Genomic DNA, 14593 nt, shown 5'->3' with positions numbered 1-14593 from the left:
CAGAGATGAGGAGAGACAGAGGGGGAAGATCTTCCATCTGATGGTTCATTCCCCAAGCGGCCACAGTGCTGAAGCTGAGCCAATCCAAAGCCAGGAGCCTGGAGCCAGGAGCCTCCTTCAGGTTTCCTACACGGGTACAGGGTCCCAAGGCTTTGGGCTGTCCTCCACTGCATTCCCAGGCCACAGTGGGAAGCTAGATAGGAAGCAGAGCTGCCTGGATACGAACTGGCAGACATATGGGATTCTGGCACACTCAAGGCAAGGACTTCAACGGCTACGCTATCATGCCGGGCCCAATAAATATGTTTTTATTTTTATTTTTAATTTATTTTATTTTAAAGATTTATTTATTTATTGGAAAGTCAGATCTACAGAGAGGAGGAGGAGACAGAGAGGAAGATCTCCCGTCCGATGATTCACTCCCCAAGCTGCCGCAACGGCTGATGCTATGCCGATCCGAAAGCAGGATCCAGGAACAACTTCTGGGTCTCCCACACGGGTGCAGGGTCCCAAAGCTTTGAGCCGTCCTTGACTGCTTTCCCATGTACAAGCAGGGAGCTGGTTGGGAAGCTGGGCTGCTGGGATTAGAACCGGCGCCTGTGTGGGATCCCGGGGCGTTCCCGGCAAGGACTTTATCCGCTAGGCCATTGCACCAGGCCCATAATAAATATGTTTTTAAAGAAAGAAAGAATGAAGGAAAAGGCACCATGAAAAACAGGACAGCATCCAGGATGAATTAGAGAAAAAGACAGGGAGAGAGATTTGCCAGATAAGACAACTGCTTGACAAATGGATGTTACTATCAGATTACTCATATTTATTTATTAGAGAGAAAGCACGCATCTTCTGGTTCACCCCACATATACCCATTATATCCACGACTTGGTCAGATCTGAAGCCCATGATCTCGGAAATTCACTGCAGGTCTTCCACTACGGTTAATATAATCGTCACTACCTGTCCCAGCTGTTATACTTTATATATAGCTCCCTGCTAGTCCGCCTCGAAAAGCAACTGAAGGTGAACCTTCTGTTGTTTGTGCTTGGGCCCCTGCCACCTACGTGGGAGAGCTGATGGAGCTCCATTCTCTTGTCTTTCTGCCTGGCCCAGCCCCAGCTATTGGTAACCATTTGAGGAATGAGCCAGTAGATGGAATCTGTCTGTCTCTTCCTTTTTCAGTGTACTACTCCCTTGCAAATAAATAAAATGTTTTAAAAATACATAGGAAGAGATAAATATCAAAACCAGATGCTCCCATGTGTGAGGTTGGGCAACAAATGTCCTCAGTAGTTATCGCTTCCTGAATATCTACTTTGTACTAGAGTTTAAACACTCATAATAATCTTAGACTGTTTCACCATTTCAGAGGTATGAAAACCAAAGCCAAACAAGTAAATGAATATTTTGAAAATCCCAGGTCAGAAATGATTAACATGGGGGTTGGGCACACGGAGCCGAACTTCATCAGCTGATGAAGTAAGGAAGCAGCCCACCCCCTACCTGCTTTTTAAGCAGCCAGCGCCGTCTTGGCAGGCAGCCAATGCACCTTTTGCGTGCCAGGCTTTGCCTGCAGGCCACCCACCAATGAGCCCTGGAGAATTGGGGTAACAAAATATTGCCTAGGGGCATCCATGGATACGGACACTGTATGTGAAAGTGAGGATCCTGTTGTTGATTTTTGTATTGTGGCTTTTCATTTAAGGGGGATGTGTGGTGCTGTAGTGGAGACTATCATATCCAGATGTAAAGATGCAGTGCAGCGTGTGTCTCTACTTCCAGATCGAAGATGGACTTCCAATGAAACTGTTAGCTGTTTCTTGACAATGGAAAGCAGGACTCTGCCATTGTCCATGCTTGTGATGATGAACATGTGACTGTTTATGAAGAGCTATGCTGTAGTAATAATATAGGGGAATTCAGTGTGGGGAGGGTATCTGAGGAGAGGGCAGGGGAAATAAAAGGGAATAAATAAATAATTAATTTTAAAAAGCAATAAAAATAAAAAGAAAAAAAAATTACTAATGTGTATTAGAACATTTACTGAACTCGTAACAACTAATTTACCACAAATTTTGAGGCAAAAACTATACTGCTTTTTACTTGTGGATTTTCTTTTATTTCAGTTTTACTGCAGTTAGTTTTAGAAAACCAGGCTTAACTATTTTAAAAATATTTTTGTTTTCTTCAAATTTTTACAAAATAGTGTTCTCATGGTTGTTTCTTATTATCACTTTAAAAATACGGGGTCAGGGCTATGACTTAACAGGATAAACCTGCACTGGCATTCCATATATGCGCTTGTTCGAGTTCTGCCTGCTTCATTTCTGTTACAGGTTCCCGTTAATGTGCCTGTGAAAGCAGTGAAAGATGGCCCAAAGCCTTGGGTCCCTGAACCCAACTATGAGACTCAGAGGAATTTACTGGCCCCTTGGTTTGGACTGGCCCAGCTCCTGCTGTTAAGGCCATTCAGGGGAGTGAACCAGTGGATTAAAGATACCTGTCTCTCCTTCTTTGTCTCTGTAACTGTGCCTTTCAAATAAAATAAATCTTTAAAAGTAAGTAAGTAAAAATGTAATCTCTGCTTGGAGCCTGTGTTGAGGCATACATAGAAAATAAATATGGGACCTGTGAAGTTGACATCCTGTGTGGGAGCCAGAATGAGTCCTGACTGCTGCATTGCAGAACCAGCTCTCTACTAATGGTTTGGGAAAAATAGTGGAAGATGACCCATGTGGGAGACGTGGATGATGCTCCTGGCTCCAGGCTTTGGCCGGCCCAGTCCTGGCCTTTATGGCCATCTGGGGAGTCAGACAGCAGATGGAAGATATCTCTCTCTCTCTCTCTCTCTCTCTCTCTCTCTCTCTCTCTAACTCTGACTTTCAAATAAATAAAATCTTTTTACAATATTTCACCATTTTAAGATTTTATTTGTTTGTTTATTTTGGAAAGGCAGATGTATACAGAGAAGGAGAGACAGAAAGATCTTCTATCCATTGGTTTACTCCCCAAGTGGCTGCAATGGCCAGACCTGAGCCAATCCTAATCCAGGATCCAGGAGCTTCTTTCGAGTCTCCCACATTTGTGCAGGGTTCCCAGGCTTGTGGCTTTCCCAGGCCATAAGCAGGGAGCTGAATGGCAAGTGGAGTAGCCAGGATATGAACCAGTGCCCACACGGGATCATGGTACATGCAAGGCAAGGATTTAGCCACTGTCTAGTGCTGGGCCCATTGGGGAAAAAAATGCTTTAAAAAATATTCCCTGCTTTACTCATTTTGGAAAAAATTTTTTCTCTTGAAAACAGCAGAAATTTATTCTTTTTGGATTCTGGAGCCTAGAACTCTAAAATTGAGATGTTAACAGGACTCTTTTCTCTGATGGCTCTGGAGAAAGATCTCGTTCACTAAATACGTTATATTCTTACAGTTTTAAGAAATTTATATGAAGGGAGTACATTTCATGTATTTTGTGTATACCATTTTAAGAACATGTGAGGATGCTGTTTGGATATTTTGAAAAGTTGGAAATTTCTTAAGCATTCAAAAGCAGATGAGCTAATATGGATCTCCATGTTCCTGCTAAAGGAGCCTCAACATGCATTAACACAAGTTCATACTTCTTCATATTCTTTGAACACTCAAAAGAAATATAAATACAAGACATTTCATTAAGATATATGTAATAAATAGAAAGGTGTTGTCAAAATATAACTATTTATGTCCTTATCAAACTTTAAGATTTAGGACCCAGCACGTAATCTAGCAGCTAAAGTCCTCGCTTAAAATGTACTGAGATTCCATAATGACTACCAGTTCTTATCCCAACGGCCCTACTTCCCACCCAGTTCTGTGCCTATGGCCTGGGAAAGCAGTTGAGGACAGTCCAAGGCCTTGGGACCCTGCACCCACATGGGAGACCTAGACGAAGCTCCTGGCTCCTGGCTTTGAATGGGGTCAGCTCTGGCCATTGTGGTCGCTAGGGGAGTGAATCAACGAATGGGAGATCTTCCTCTCTGAGTCTCCTTCTCTCTGTGTATCTGATTTTCCAATAAAAATAAAATAAGCCTTTAAAAAAAACCTTAAGAATTAATATTTTCAGGACCCAGCACAATAGCTTAGTGGTTAAGGTCCTCGCCTTGCACGCCCGGGTTCCCATATGGTCTCCGGTTCTAATCCTGGCAGCCCCGCTTCCCATCCAGCTCCCTGCTTGTGGCCTGGGAAAGCAGTTAAGGACGGCCCAAAGCCTTGGGATCCTGCACTTGTGTGGGAAATCTGGAGGAGGTTCCTGGCTCCTGTCTCCTGGCTTTGGATTGGCTCTGCTTCAGCTGTTGCATTCACTTGAGGGGTGAACCGTTGGACGGAAGACATTCCTCTCTGTCTCTCCTCATCTATGTATATCCACCTTTCAATAAAAATAAATAAATCTTAAAAAAAATTAATATTTTCTGGAGTGCATATTGGCAGAGCCTGTAAGATAATGTTTAGGGTGCCTGCATGCTGGATCGGAGAGTCTGAGGATCTTCAGATTCCTGCTACTGCATAGCCAGTGATGCTTTAAGTAACTGAGTGCTGACACACAGAGTTGGAAGACCCAGATGGGGTTCTGGGCCTCTGGCTTCATCTTGGCCTAGTCCTGGTTATTAAAGGCCTTTGCTGAATGAGAATGAGCCAGCAGATGAAAGAGACTGTCCTGGATCTCTCTCTGCCTTTCAGATGTATTAAAAAAAATTTCTTATTGTAACTTTGTTTTTAATTTTTGTTTCTTTTTTGTTTTTGTTCCTTTTAATCTTTTTCTTAGTATAACTTCATATGCCCTAATTGTCTCAGAATACATTTGCACTTTGTTTATTTGAATCAGAATTTGTTCAGTATATTCAAGTCAACTTTGATTGTTAAGACTTTTTTAAAAAAACTAGGTATTTAAAAATTTTTTTTGTAATACATATATATTTTTTTATTGGAAAGGCAGATTTTACAGAGAAGGAGACATTGGTAGAAATACCTTCCATCCGCTGGTTCACTCCCCAAGTGGCTGCAACAGCTGGAGCTGAGCCAGTCTGAAGCCAGGAGCCAGGAGCTTCTTCTGGGTCTCCCATGCGGGTGCAGGGTCCCAAGACTTAGGGACGTCCTCGATTGTTTTCCCAGGCCACAAGTGGGAAACTGGATTGGAACTGGACACAAACTGACACCTATAGGAGATCCCAGTGCATGCAATGTAAGGATTTAGCTTCTAGGCTACTACACCAGGCCTTGTTAAGGCATTTTATATCATAATTTTTGATAGCTTCCTTGATTTTTTTTCATTAACTTTATGTTTTGTTAAGTGGAGTCAGATGTCCAGTCAAACAACTACTTCTTAATTGTATTTTTATGATGTTATGTAACCTGTTGCTCTGTCTGTGATACCTGAAAACTGATAGCTAGTTGTGGGTCCTGAATTAGATGGCAATTGTTGTTTAGTAGGAATTCACAGATCGTAGCACATCTCATCTCACATCAGGTGACCCGTTGTCTTACTGTGGTTTTACGTTTTTTTAATGGTGATGTCAGTATGATTCCTTCATCATAAATTCCTCATCAGTCTTTTTTGGTTGATGCTCAATAATTTTATTTTCATGTGATTAAATGGCACAAAGAATGGAAGAAAACTTTCCATTCCTTTTTTTTTTAAAGATTTATTTATTTTTATTACAAAGTCAGATATACAGAGAGGAAGAGAGATAGAGAGAGAGATCTTCCATCCGATGGTTCACTCCCCAAGTGACTGCAGCGGCCCGTGCTGTGGCGATCCAAAGCCAGGAGCCAGGAACTTTCTCCAGGTCTCCCACGCGGGTGCAGGGTCCCAAAGCTGTGGGCCGTCCTTGACTGCTTTCCCAGGCCACAAGCAGAGGGAGCTGGATGGGAAGTGGAGCTGCCGGGATTAGAACCAGCCACTCATATGGGATCCTGGCACATTCAAGGCGTTCATGCCACCGGGCCCACAAAATTTTTTATTCTTTAGTTCACTCCCCAAATGGCTACAATAGCCATAGTTAGTTCAATTCAAACCCAGGAACCTGGAATTCCATTTTGATCTCCCAGGTGAGTCGCAGGGGCCCAAGCTCTTATGACATCATTTACTGCTTTCCAGGATGTATTAGCAGGAAGTTGGACCAGAAGCAGACTACCCAGTCTTGAACAGGCATTCTAACATATGGTGGAGTGTCCCAGGCTGTGCCACAATGCCTGCCACATAAATCTTTTATATATATAAATGTTTGTGTGCTGTTGATGATCAAAATGTCTGGGTGTATTATTTTAATTATGAGTTTCAAAAGGATGGTGTTAGAATTTTTTTACTCTTGTGTTTTTTAGAGGGAATTATCCTATAAAAGAGTTTTCCATTAATAGTTATCAGGTAACCCTAAAATATACCTTATACAGGTAACACAGGATAACTCGGTTGACTCTTGGCAAGGAAGAATTTGAAAGGAATCTTCTTTTAAGAAAAGTCTTTACCTTAACAAACCTTACTGGTGATTAGTGAAACGTTTATGTGTGTGAAACATTGTGAATTCATATTTTAAGGTGTTACCCTGTTGGTTGATTGAACCTCCCATTTTGCCTTGTTGTTTTTGTTGTAACTCTAATATCTTTGAAAGCTTCCTTTGTTTTCTCTGACAGAAATAGTGTAGTTCTGTCTTTTGTATCTTTTATCTAAAACCTAGACGCAATCACCAGAAACTACTGTTTTCTCATATCTAATTGTATGCATAGATAGTGCCTCTACTCTTCATTTTCAGTTAGCTCTGAAGAATGACTCCTTACTTTTTGGGTGTTCCTCATCCGCCAAAACCGAATTTTCTTCATGTCCTATACTATGTATTTTATATTAGGTTATCCCAGACTTACCATATGAAAGTCCATGTAGCAGCTTTTATGTGAAATCTTGACCAAAAAATAAATACATACACACATAAATAACCCAAAGGGTTAAATTTAAGTCTTAATTAATAAGGCAAAATGCTTCGAAAATTAATTGCCAGACCTGAAGGCAAAGTAGTTAGTACTATGTTGTTTACCCACACAAAGCTGTAAAACTAATAGAGTAAGAGCTTTGAAAAGCCAGGATAAAAGTAGCAGATCCAAATATTATACAAAAAAAAAAAAAACTACTAGTTTTAGATTCAATGTGAAAGTCAGAATGTTATTTTTTCACATTTTGCCATTGCTTGTTTTAGTGAGTCCATTGAAATGTACTGAAAGGCCTCTCCTCTCCTCCCACTCCTCTCCCTGTTTTCTCCCACCCCTCTCCTTCCCTCCCTCTTTCCTCCTTCCCACCCTCTCTCTAATTCTTTCTCATCAGAGTCCCAGGAGTGGCCTCAGAGAGAGGATTTCTCTGGAAGAAAACCCAGAGAAAACCGAAGCAGTTCAGGACACTGTGAGTATGATGCCCAGGCACTGTTACCACTGTGTTTAGTTTTTCATCACAGTAAGATAGATCTTATGTTTGCATATTTAATTTTTGAAGAAGAAAAAAGCTAAAGTTTCTTAAAGGAACTCCAAAATTCTAATAAATGATACACATTGCCTGGTTACTTAGCATTTCTAGGTTGCTTGGCACAATTTTTGCTGTGGTAGCAAAGCATGCATATCCTGGGATTTAGTGTTTGGGCCATTTTTAATTGTACAGTGTTGTTACATATGTTGTCACTTGTACAACCTGTTTTCCACAGGTGACACTCAGTACCATTAAACACTAAGTCTGCATTTCTGCCTTTGTCCAGCTCCTAATGGCATTCTTTTTTTCTGTAATTTTGATTACTTCAGGTGCAGAAAAAATGAAATCATATAATATTTTTCCTTTTGTAACTTGCTTACTGTTTTTAAGATTGTCTCAGTTGTACGTGTCAAAATTTCCTTTCTTTTAAAAGACTGAATATTTTGTGATGTATACCACAGTTTGTTAATCTGCTTATCTGTCAAAGGACACACTTGGGTTGCTTCTATCCCCTGTATACTGTTAATAATACTGCCCTGTTTTCAGTTATTGTTTTTCAACTTTTCAGTTCTTTTGTAGGTTGTATACCTAGAAGCGTGGTTGCTGAAATTATATTTTCTAAGTAGAATGATTTTAGCATTCTATTTTAAAGTTAAATCTGTTCAGTTTTATAATAAAACAGTGTATTGCTATATTATTAAGATCATAAGGACTACTGAGAAATTGGAGCCATTAGATAATTATAAGATCCAAGTGGTCATAGTGGCAATGTATCCGCTCCTTCACCTGACTTTTTTCGGGGAGTTTTAAAATTATTTGTTTTTAGTATAATTTAGGAAGTGAATACCTGATATTGCAACATACTTAAGAAAGAAAACCTGAAGATACATTTTATTATTCTCCTGGCTTATGGATTATGCATCTCTTTACATGTTTTCAACCACAATTATTGCACAGAAGACATCCAAGGCCTGATAGCCTCTCCCCACTTTGTTGAATTCTAGATGTTACTATTCAGCTGCTGTTGAACTGAGGTCAAATCCTTTTTGCCTGTGTCTTCCCCATTTTTATTTCTGCCAGTTTTGTGTGACCTTTGATTTAGTATTTGTGATCTGCATACATCTCATGCTTATTGAGTTATATATCCATGCCCCTGCATCACAAGTGAATGAGATATTACATGGGATATAATTACTTTTTTTTTCCCGCAAATTGTGACTTTTCTTTCACAATTTTGTTAACTGTTTCTAAGCAGTGTTTGTGAGACAACTTGAAAATTCTTTTGTGTTATGCAAATTATTTTTGACCAGAAATGATTTTGTCTTTTAGAAGGGACATTTGCCATTGTCTAGAGTCATTTTGATTGTCTTTACAGTCAAATGGCTACTATCATTTAATGATTAGAGAGCGGGGTGCTGCTAAATAACTCACTCTACAAAGACTTGTATAGCCCAGATACCAGTGGTGTCAAAATTTGAAAAATTGGGATTATGCATTTAGAAAAATAATTAAAAATGAAAAAATAGAATTCTTTGTTTTTAGTCCTCTGTGAGTAGTGGAAACCTTTGGTTAGTACTTCCCAGAAACATTCATCTTTTTAGTAAATTTGGCATTACTCTCATCTTTCCTGTGCTCTACTGTTTTCATTCACTTTTTAAAAAAATATTAGTCATTCTAACTATTCAAGTAAAGATCATTTCATCTCTTTTGGTAACAGTGTCTAGGTACGTGAAGTAATTAAAATCATAATCAAGAGTGTAGTGAGCAAAGAATATTTACTGTTTTCAGGGGAAATGTTTTTCTCATAAGAACAGTTGATAATGTGATTATTTTTTGTGCTGAAGTGCTTCTTCGCCTTGAAAATTTGACAACTATTCATTTGAAAATAAATTCCTTCAAAGAAAATAAACAGAAATTCCATGATTAAGTGACTCATGTCTTTTGCATACTTAGGCTTTATTCTCCCTCTGGATTCTGCCACCAGATAACTTTTCTGTTGGTGTGTTCTTTATCTTTGCATGCTACCAGGACACTCAGGCACTCATTGGGAGTCCCTCAACCCGTATGACACCTCATATTATTGGAGCAGAGGATGATGATTTTGGAACTGAGCACGAACAGGTGAGGGCATTTTCACCCCTAAATTACTAACTTTCAGATACTTGATTTATTGTTTACTAAATATTAAAATAATATCAGTGATGGTTTGGGGAGGAAGAAGCTGTTAATTTGAAGTAGTCATTTTAAAGTTATTTCAAGCTGTACTCATTGATCATAAAAGATGATTAGTTTGGTTCCTTGTATGTTGTAATCTTCCTTAAATTACTTATGTCAAGTAGTTTTTAGAAATAACAATTGGAATTTTCTAGTAGAGAGCTTGTTGCCTTTGAAGAGAAGTCCTATTTCCTTGTTCCTGATTGACTTATGTCTTCTTTCTTTCTTCACTAGCTAGGACTTTCAGTGTGAGGTTGAATGGAGGTTGCCAGACATCCTTGCCTTCTTCCTAACTTGAGGGACGAAGCACTCAGTCTTAATTTATTATGTATAATATCTCTTGGATTTTTGCTAATACGCTTTATTAGGTTAAGGATCATTAGGTTAAAGAAAAATTTTAGTTCATTAAGAGATTTTTATCATGAATACATTTTGAATTTTGTTGAATTCTTGAGATCATATGGCTTTTCTCACTCTTAGTAATAAATTACATTGGTATTATAATGTAGAACCAGCTTTGCATTCTTAGAATTATTTCCAATTGGTCTTGACATACTATCCCTTTTATATGCTGTTGAATTTAATGTACTAGTCCTTTGCTATAGAATTTGTATTCATGTACGTGAGGGATACTGTTTTTTTTTTTTTAATTTATTTTATTTTTATTGGCAAGGCTGATATACAGAGAGGAGGAGAGACAGAAAGGAAGAGCTTCCATCCGTTGATTCATTCCCAAAGCAGCTGCAATGGCCGATCTGAAGCCAGGAGCCTGGAGCCGCTTCCAGATCTCCCACATGGATGCAGGGTCCCAAGGCTTTGTGTCATCCTTGACTGCTTTCCCAGGCCACAAGCAGGGAGCTGGATGGGAAGCAGGCCTCTGGAATTAGAACTGGTGCCCATAAGAGATTCTGGGCATGTAAGACGAGGACATTAGCTGCTAGGCTATCACACTGGGTCCCGGATATTGGTTTTTATGTTTTGTAATATCTTTGACTAGTTTTGACAATGTGGTAATGATGGCCTTTGGAATGATTTAAGAAATGCCCATGCATTTTTTCTGGCCTGTAGTGTTGCAAATTAATGTTAACATTTTAGGTTAATTTTCTTCTCTTATTTAAATGAAAGATTTAAATGGAAATTGTAATGTTAATTCACTATTTTAATTTTTTAAAAAATAAAGATTATTTGAAAGGTAGAGTTGCAGAGAGATAGAGCAAGGAGGGGAAAGATGGATCAACCATTTATATGCTGTTCATTCTCCAGATGGCTGCAGCAGCTGGAGCTGTGTCAGGCCAAAACCAGGAGTCTGGAACATCATGTGAGACTCCCATGTAGAGGGCAGCATCTTCTGCTTTCCCAGGCCTGTTCCAAAGGAGCTGGATCACAAGTGGAACAGCTCTGTCTCAGACTGCTGTTCATGTGGGATGCTGACTTCAGCAGTGGCTGCTTAACCCACCCCACTACAGTGCTGGCCCCAACTTAATATTTGCTGTGTTCAGTGTACTTAGGTTTTATACAAATAGTCAAGGAGTGGTCTTTTTAAATAGCATATAAGTGAACTTTCCACTGTCATGTCTATGATTAGCCCAAAAGAAAAAGAAACAGTTCTTTTGTGGTTGACCATACAGCCATCTCTATCTGTAAGAATTATTAACACTATTTTTCCTGTACTATTTATAGGCATTTGAGCCTTGATAATCATCTCCTTTGCTTCCATTTTTCCAATATGAACTTCTTCTAAAGTGTTCCCAAAAGAGGATTGATTTTTTTTGAGGGGGAGGGAGAAGAGGATTGATTTTTAGAGGCAGAGTTAGCCATAGCTTTGTTACTATTTCATTTAGTGAAATTTTCAAAATGCTGAGTTTTTTATATAAAGAAGTCAGTATAGTTTTGATAGCTATGTTCAGTTGAGCCACACTGCATTTTGTATATATGAATTGGAGTTACTGATGTGTAATTATTTCTTCCTCTAGATTAATGGGCAGTGCAGCTGTTTCCAGAGCATTGAACTGCTAAAATCTCGCCCTGCTCACTTGGCTGTTTTCTTACACCATGTAGTTTCACAATTTGACCCTGCAACATTGGTAATATATTTTATAATTTAGCTGACTTAAAGTTCTTTTATTGATGTGTATACCTTAGAATGTTTTGTATCTATAAGGTTAGTGAACAGACTTCTTTCAGTTTTCCAAACATAAAGGGATAGCTGTGAAATATGTAAAATGTTACTAGAAAATAAATCTAGTTACTAGATTTTTTTTTCAGGGAAAAACATTGTTTATTGTTGATTTTTTTAATATGCAAATATGATTACATGGTCATGACTACATTGTTGATCATGATCCACCTTTTGCAGATATTCCTAATCAAAAAGCAGTAGCATATTACATCTTTTTTTGGTTTCTTACTTTGTCTTAACCATCTTTTTCTCCACTACAGCTCTGTTATCTCTATTCAGACTTGTATAAACAGACCAATTCCAAGGAAACTCGCCGCATCTTCCTGGAGTTTCATCAGTTCTTCCTGGATCGATCGGCAGTAAGTTACCAAGTTAATTATTTTTGCTGCAGTACATTGAATTACTGTCTTCCTACTTCCAATTCTCCCCCTCATGTGTTTGGACTCTACTGTTTTTCTAATGTCTGTTATATCTCAATTATTGATTATTATTTTAAAAAATCATTTCTATATTAGTTTTAGGCACATGAATTCCCACAGTTCTTTATTATTTAAGATTTATATGTTTATTTCGAAGTTAGAGTTACAGAGTGAGGAAAAGACAGAGAAGGAGAGACCCTCCACCTATTGGTCACCACCCTGCCAAACCGTGCTGCACCTAGGGCTCGGAGAGACTGAAGCCAGGAGCAGGAACCTGATGCCTCCTCTGGATCTCCCACATGGATGCAGGGGTCCAAGCACTTGGGCCATCTTTTAATCCCTTCCCAAGTACATCAGCAGGCAGCGGAACTTAATATGGAGCAGCCAAGATTTGAACTGGCACCCACATGAGATTCCTGCAAGATTGCATCCCCTACCCACTACTGGTCCCAAATTTCTGTATTTATTTGTTTGTTTGTTTATGTATTTATTTAAATGTATGAGTTTTACATGTACATAATTAGAATGAAGAAATGAAGAAGAATATGTATACATACATAATATATAAATGTAAAAGGAAGGCCAGGTGTAATAGTCTAGCAGTTAAACTCCTCGCCTTGCGCACACTGAGATCTCATAAAGGGTACTGGTTCTAGTCCTGACAGCCCTGCTTCCCATCCAGCTCCCTGCCTGTGGTCTGGGAAAGCAGTGGAAGACGGCCCAAAGCCTTGGGACCCTGCACCCGCGTGGGAGACCTGGGGGAGGCTCCTGGTTCCTAGCTTCGGATTGGCTCAGCTCTGGTTGTTGCAGTAACTTGGGGAGTGACTCAGCAGTCAATTTCTGTCTCTCCTCTCTGTATATTTGACTTTCCAATAAAAATAAATAAATCTTTTAAAAAAATAAATGTAAAGGGATCCAAGGGCTGATAGTTTCATAATTGAATTGTCGGTACTCACTGTGAAATTTAGAGGGACCGGTTTAAAAAGTGTTGTAACCTGTCTGTATATCTGACTTTCCAGTAAAAATAAATAAATCTTTAAAAAGTAGTCAAAAAGATCTCACACTGACAGAAAGAACAATAGTAGTGTTTTATTTTGCCAATAGTAGTCCTAACAAGGTTTTTAAATTAGTACGTTTTCTTATGAGCCTTGCGTGGGGAGTGGACTATTGCCCTTAATGTTTCCTGGATAATCTTGCTGCAGGTTTGTAGTCCTTTCTCATTGGCAATTCTCCTAAATGCCTGCTTCATACTTTTTCCTGAAACTTCCATCACTTCTTTCTTAACCTTTTTTCAGCTGACAGCCTTGCCTTTTCTCTGAGACGTTTGAGGTATATGTATGTCACCTACTCTTATCATATGCGGTACACCGCTTTCCCTGGTTACTATGGAGGAAATGTCGATTCTTTATTCAAAAACAACTCTTCTTCCATTTACATAAGATTATTTTTCTTCATACTTACTCAGATACCTTATTTTGGCAATTACCTTCCCATATCATCTGTTTTTGTTTTGTTTTTCTACTGAGTCATTCACATAGGGACACAAACATTGTTATCTCTACTGCCTTAAAATAAAAATACACAAATGTTTTGGCTTCACTATCCCCTGTAGCTTTTGTCCTATTTTATTTGTATTCCTTTACAAAATTTGCTACATACTTTAACATTGCTAAATGCAGTTATCATCAATGAAGTTTTACCAAGACACTTACAATCCTGTCCTCTTCACTTTCTGTTACCACTTCTGTGTTATTTTTGTCCATAGAGCTTTGTTTTATTGGTTTATTTATTTTTGCTTATATCTTGCTTCTCTGTTCTTCATTCATTCAGCATTCAGGACTGATATCTCTGTTCTAGTTCACTGCATAGAATAGTTCCTGGCACATAGTGATCACTTCACTATTAATTGAATTAATGAAGAGGCTGATTATGCAACCAGTGTCTAAAATATTACCCATTTTTATTAAAATTATATTCATGAAGAATTGATAGAGTCTGGTGCAATGACCCAGTAACTAAAATCTTTGGCTTCCCTGGCTGCTTCACTTCCCTTCTGAGTCCATACTTGGGGCCTGGAAAAGCCCAGAGCCTTAGGACCCCGCATGTTTAGGAGACCCAGAAGAGACTCCTGGCTTCAGGTTGGCTCAGTTCTGACTGTTGCAGACATTTAGGGAGTGAACCAGCGCACGGAAGATCTTTCTCTCTGTCTCTCCTTCTCTCTGTAAATCTGACTTTCCAGTAAAAATTTTTTAAAATTAAGAGACTTAATAGTAATTCAAGCAGATTTTAATTTCACATTTCTTAA

At 38.9% G+C, this 14593-nt stretch overlaps 1 protein-coding gene across 8 annotated transcripts in view; it reads left to right on the top strand.

Annotated features, from left to right (window-relative positions):
• The window catches only part of ARHGEF12 (Rho guanine nucleotide exchange factor 12), a 142324-nt gene that overhangs the window by 87809 nt on the left and 39922 nt on the right, over positions 1 to 14593 (top strand). For all 8 annotated transcript variants that reach the window (XM_040976815.1, XM_040976809.1, XM_040976808.1 and 5 more), the window contains 4 exons: positions 7342 to 7416; positions 9505 to 9597; positions 11664 to 11774; positions 12130 to 12228. In XM_040976815.1, coding sequence (XP_040832749.1) covers positions 7342 to 7416; positions 9505 to 9597; positions 11664 to 11774; positions 12130 to 12228 — 378 coding nt within the window. The remainder of the gene's footprint in view (positions 1 to 7341; positions 7417 to 9504; positions 9598 to 11663; positions 11775 to 12129; positions 12229 to 14593) is intronic.

This window comes from Ochotona curzoniae, unplaced genomic scaffold (genome assembly GCF_017591425.1).
Source record: "Ochotona curzoniae isolate NIBS_2020 unplaced genomic scaffold, NIBS_Ocur_1.0 contig_2723, whole genome shotgun sequence".
Lineage (NCBI taxonomy): Eukaryota > Metazoa > Chordata > Mammalia > Lagomorpha > Ochotonidae > Ochotona > Ochotona curzoniae.
This window is presented reverse-complemented; position numbering and strand designations above follow the sequence as displayed.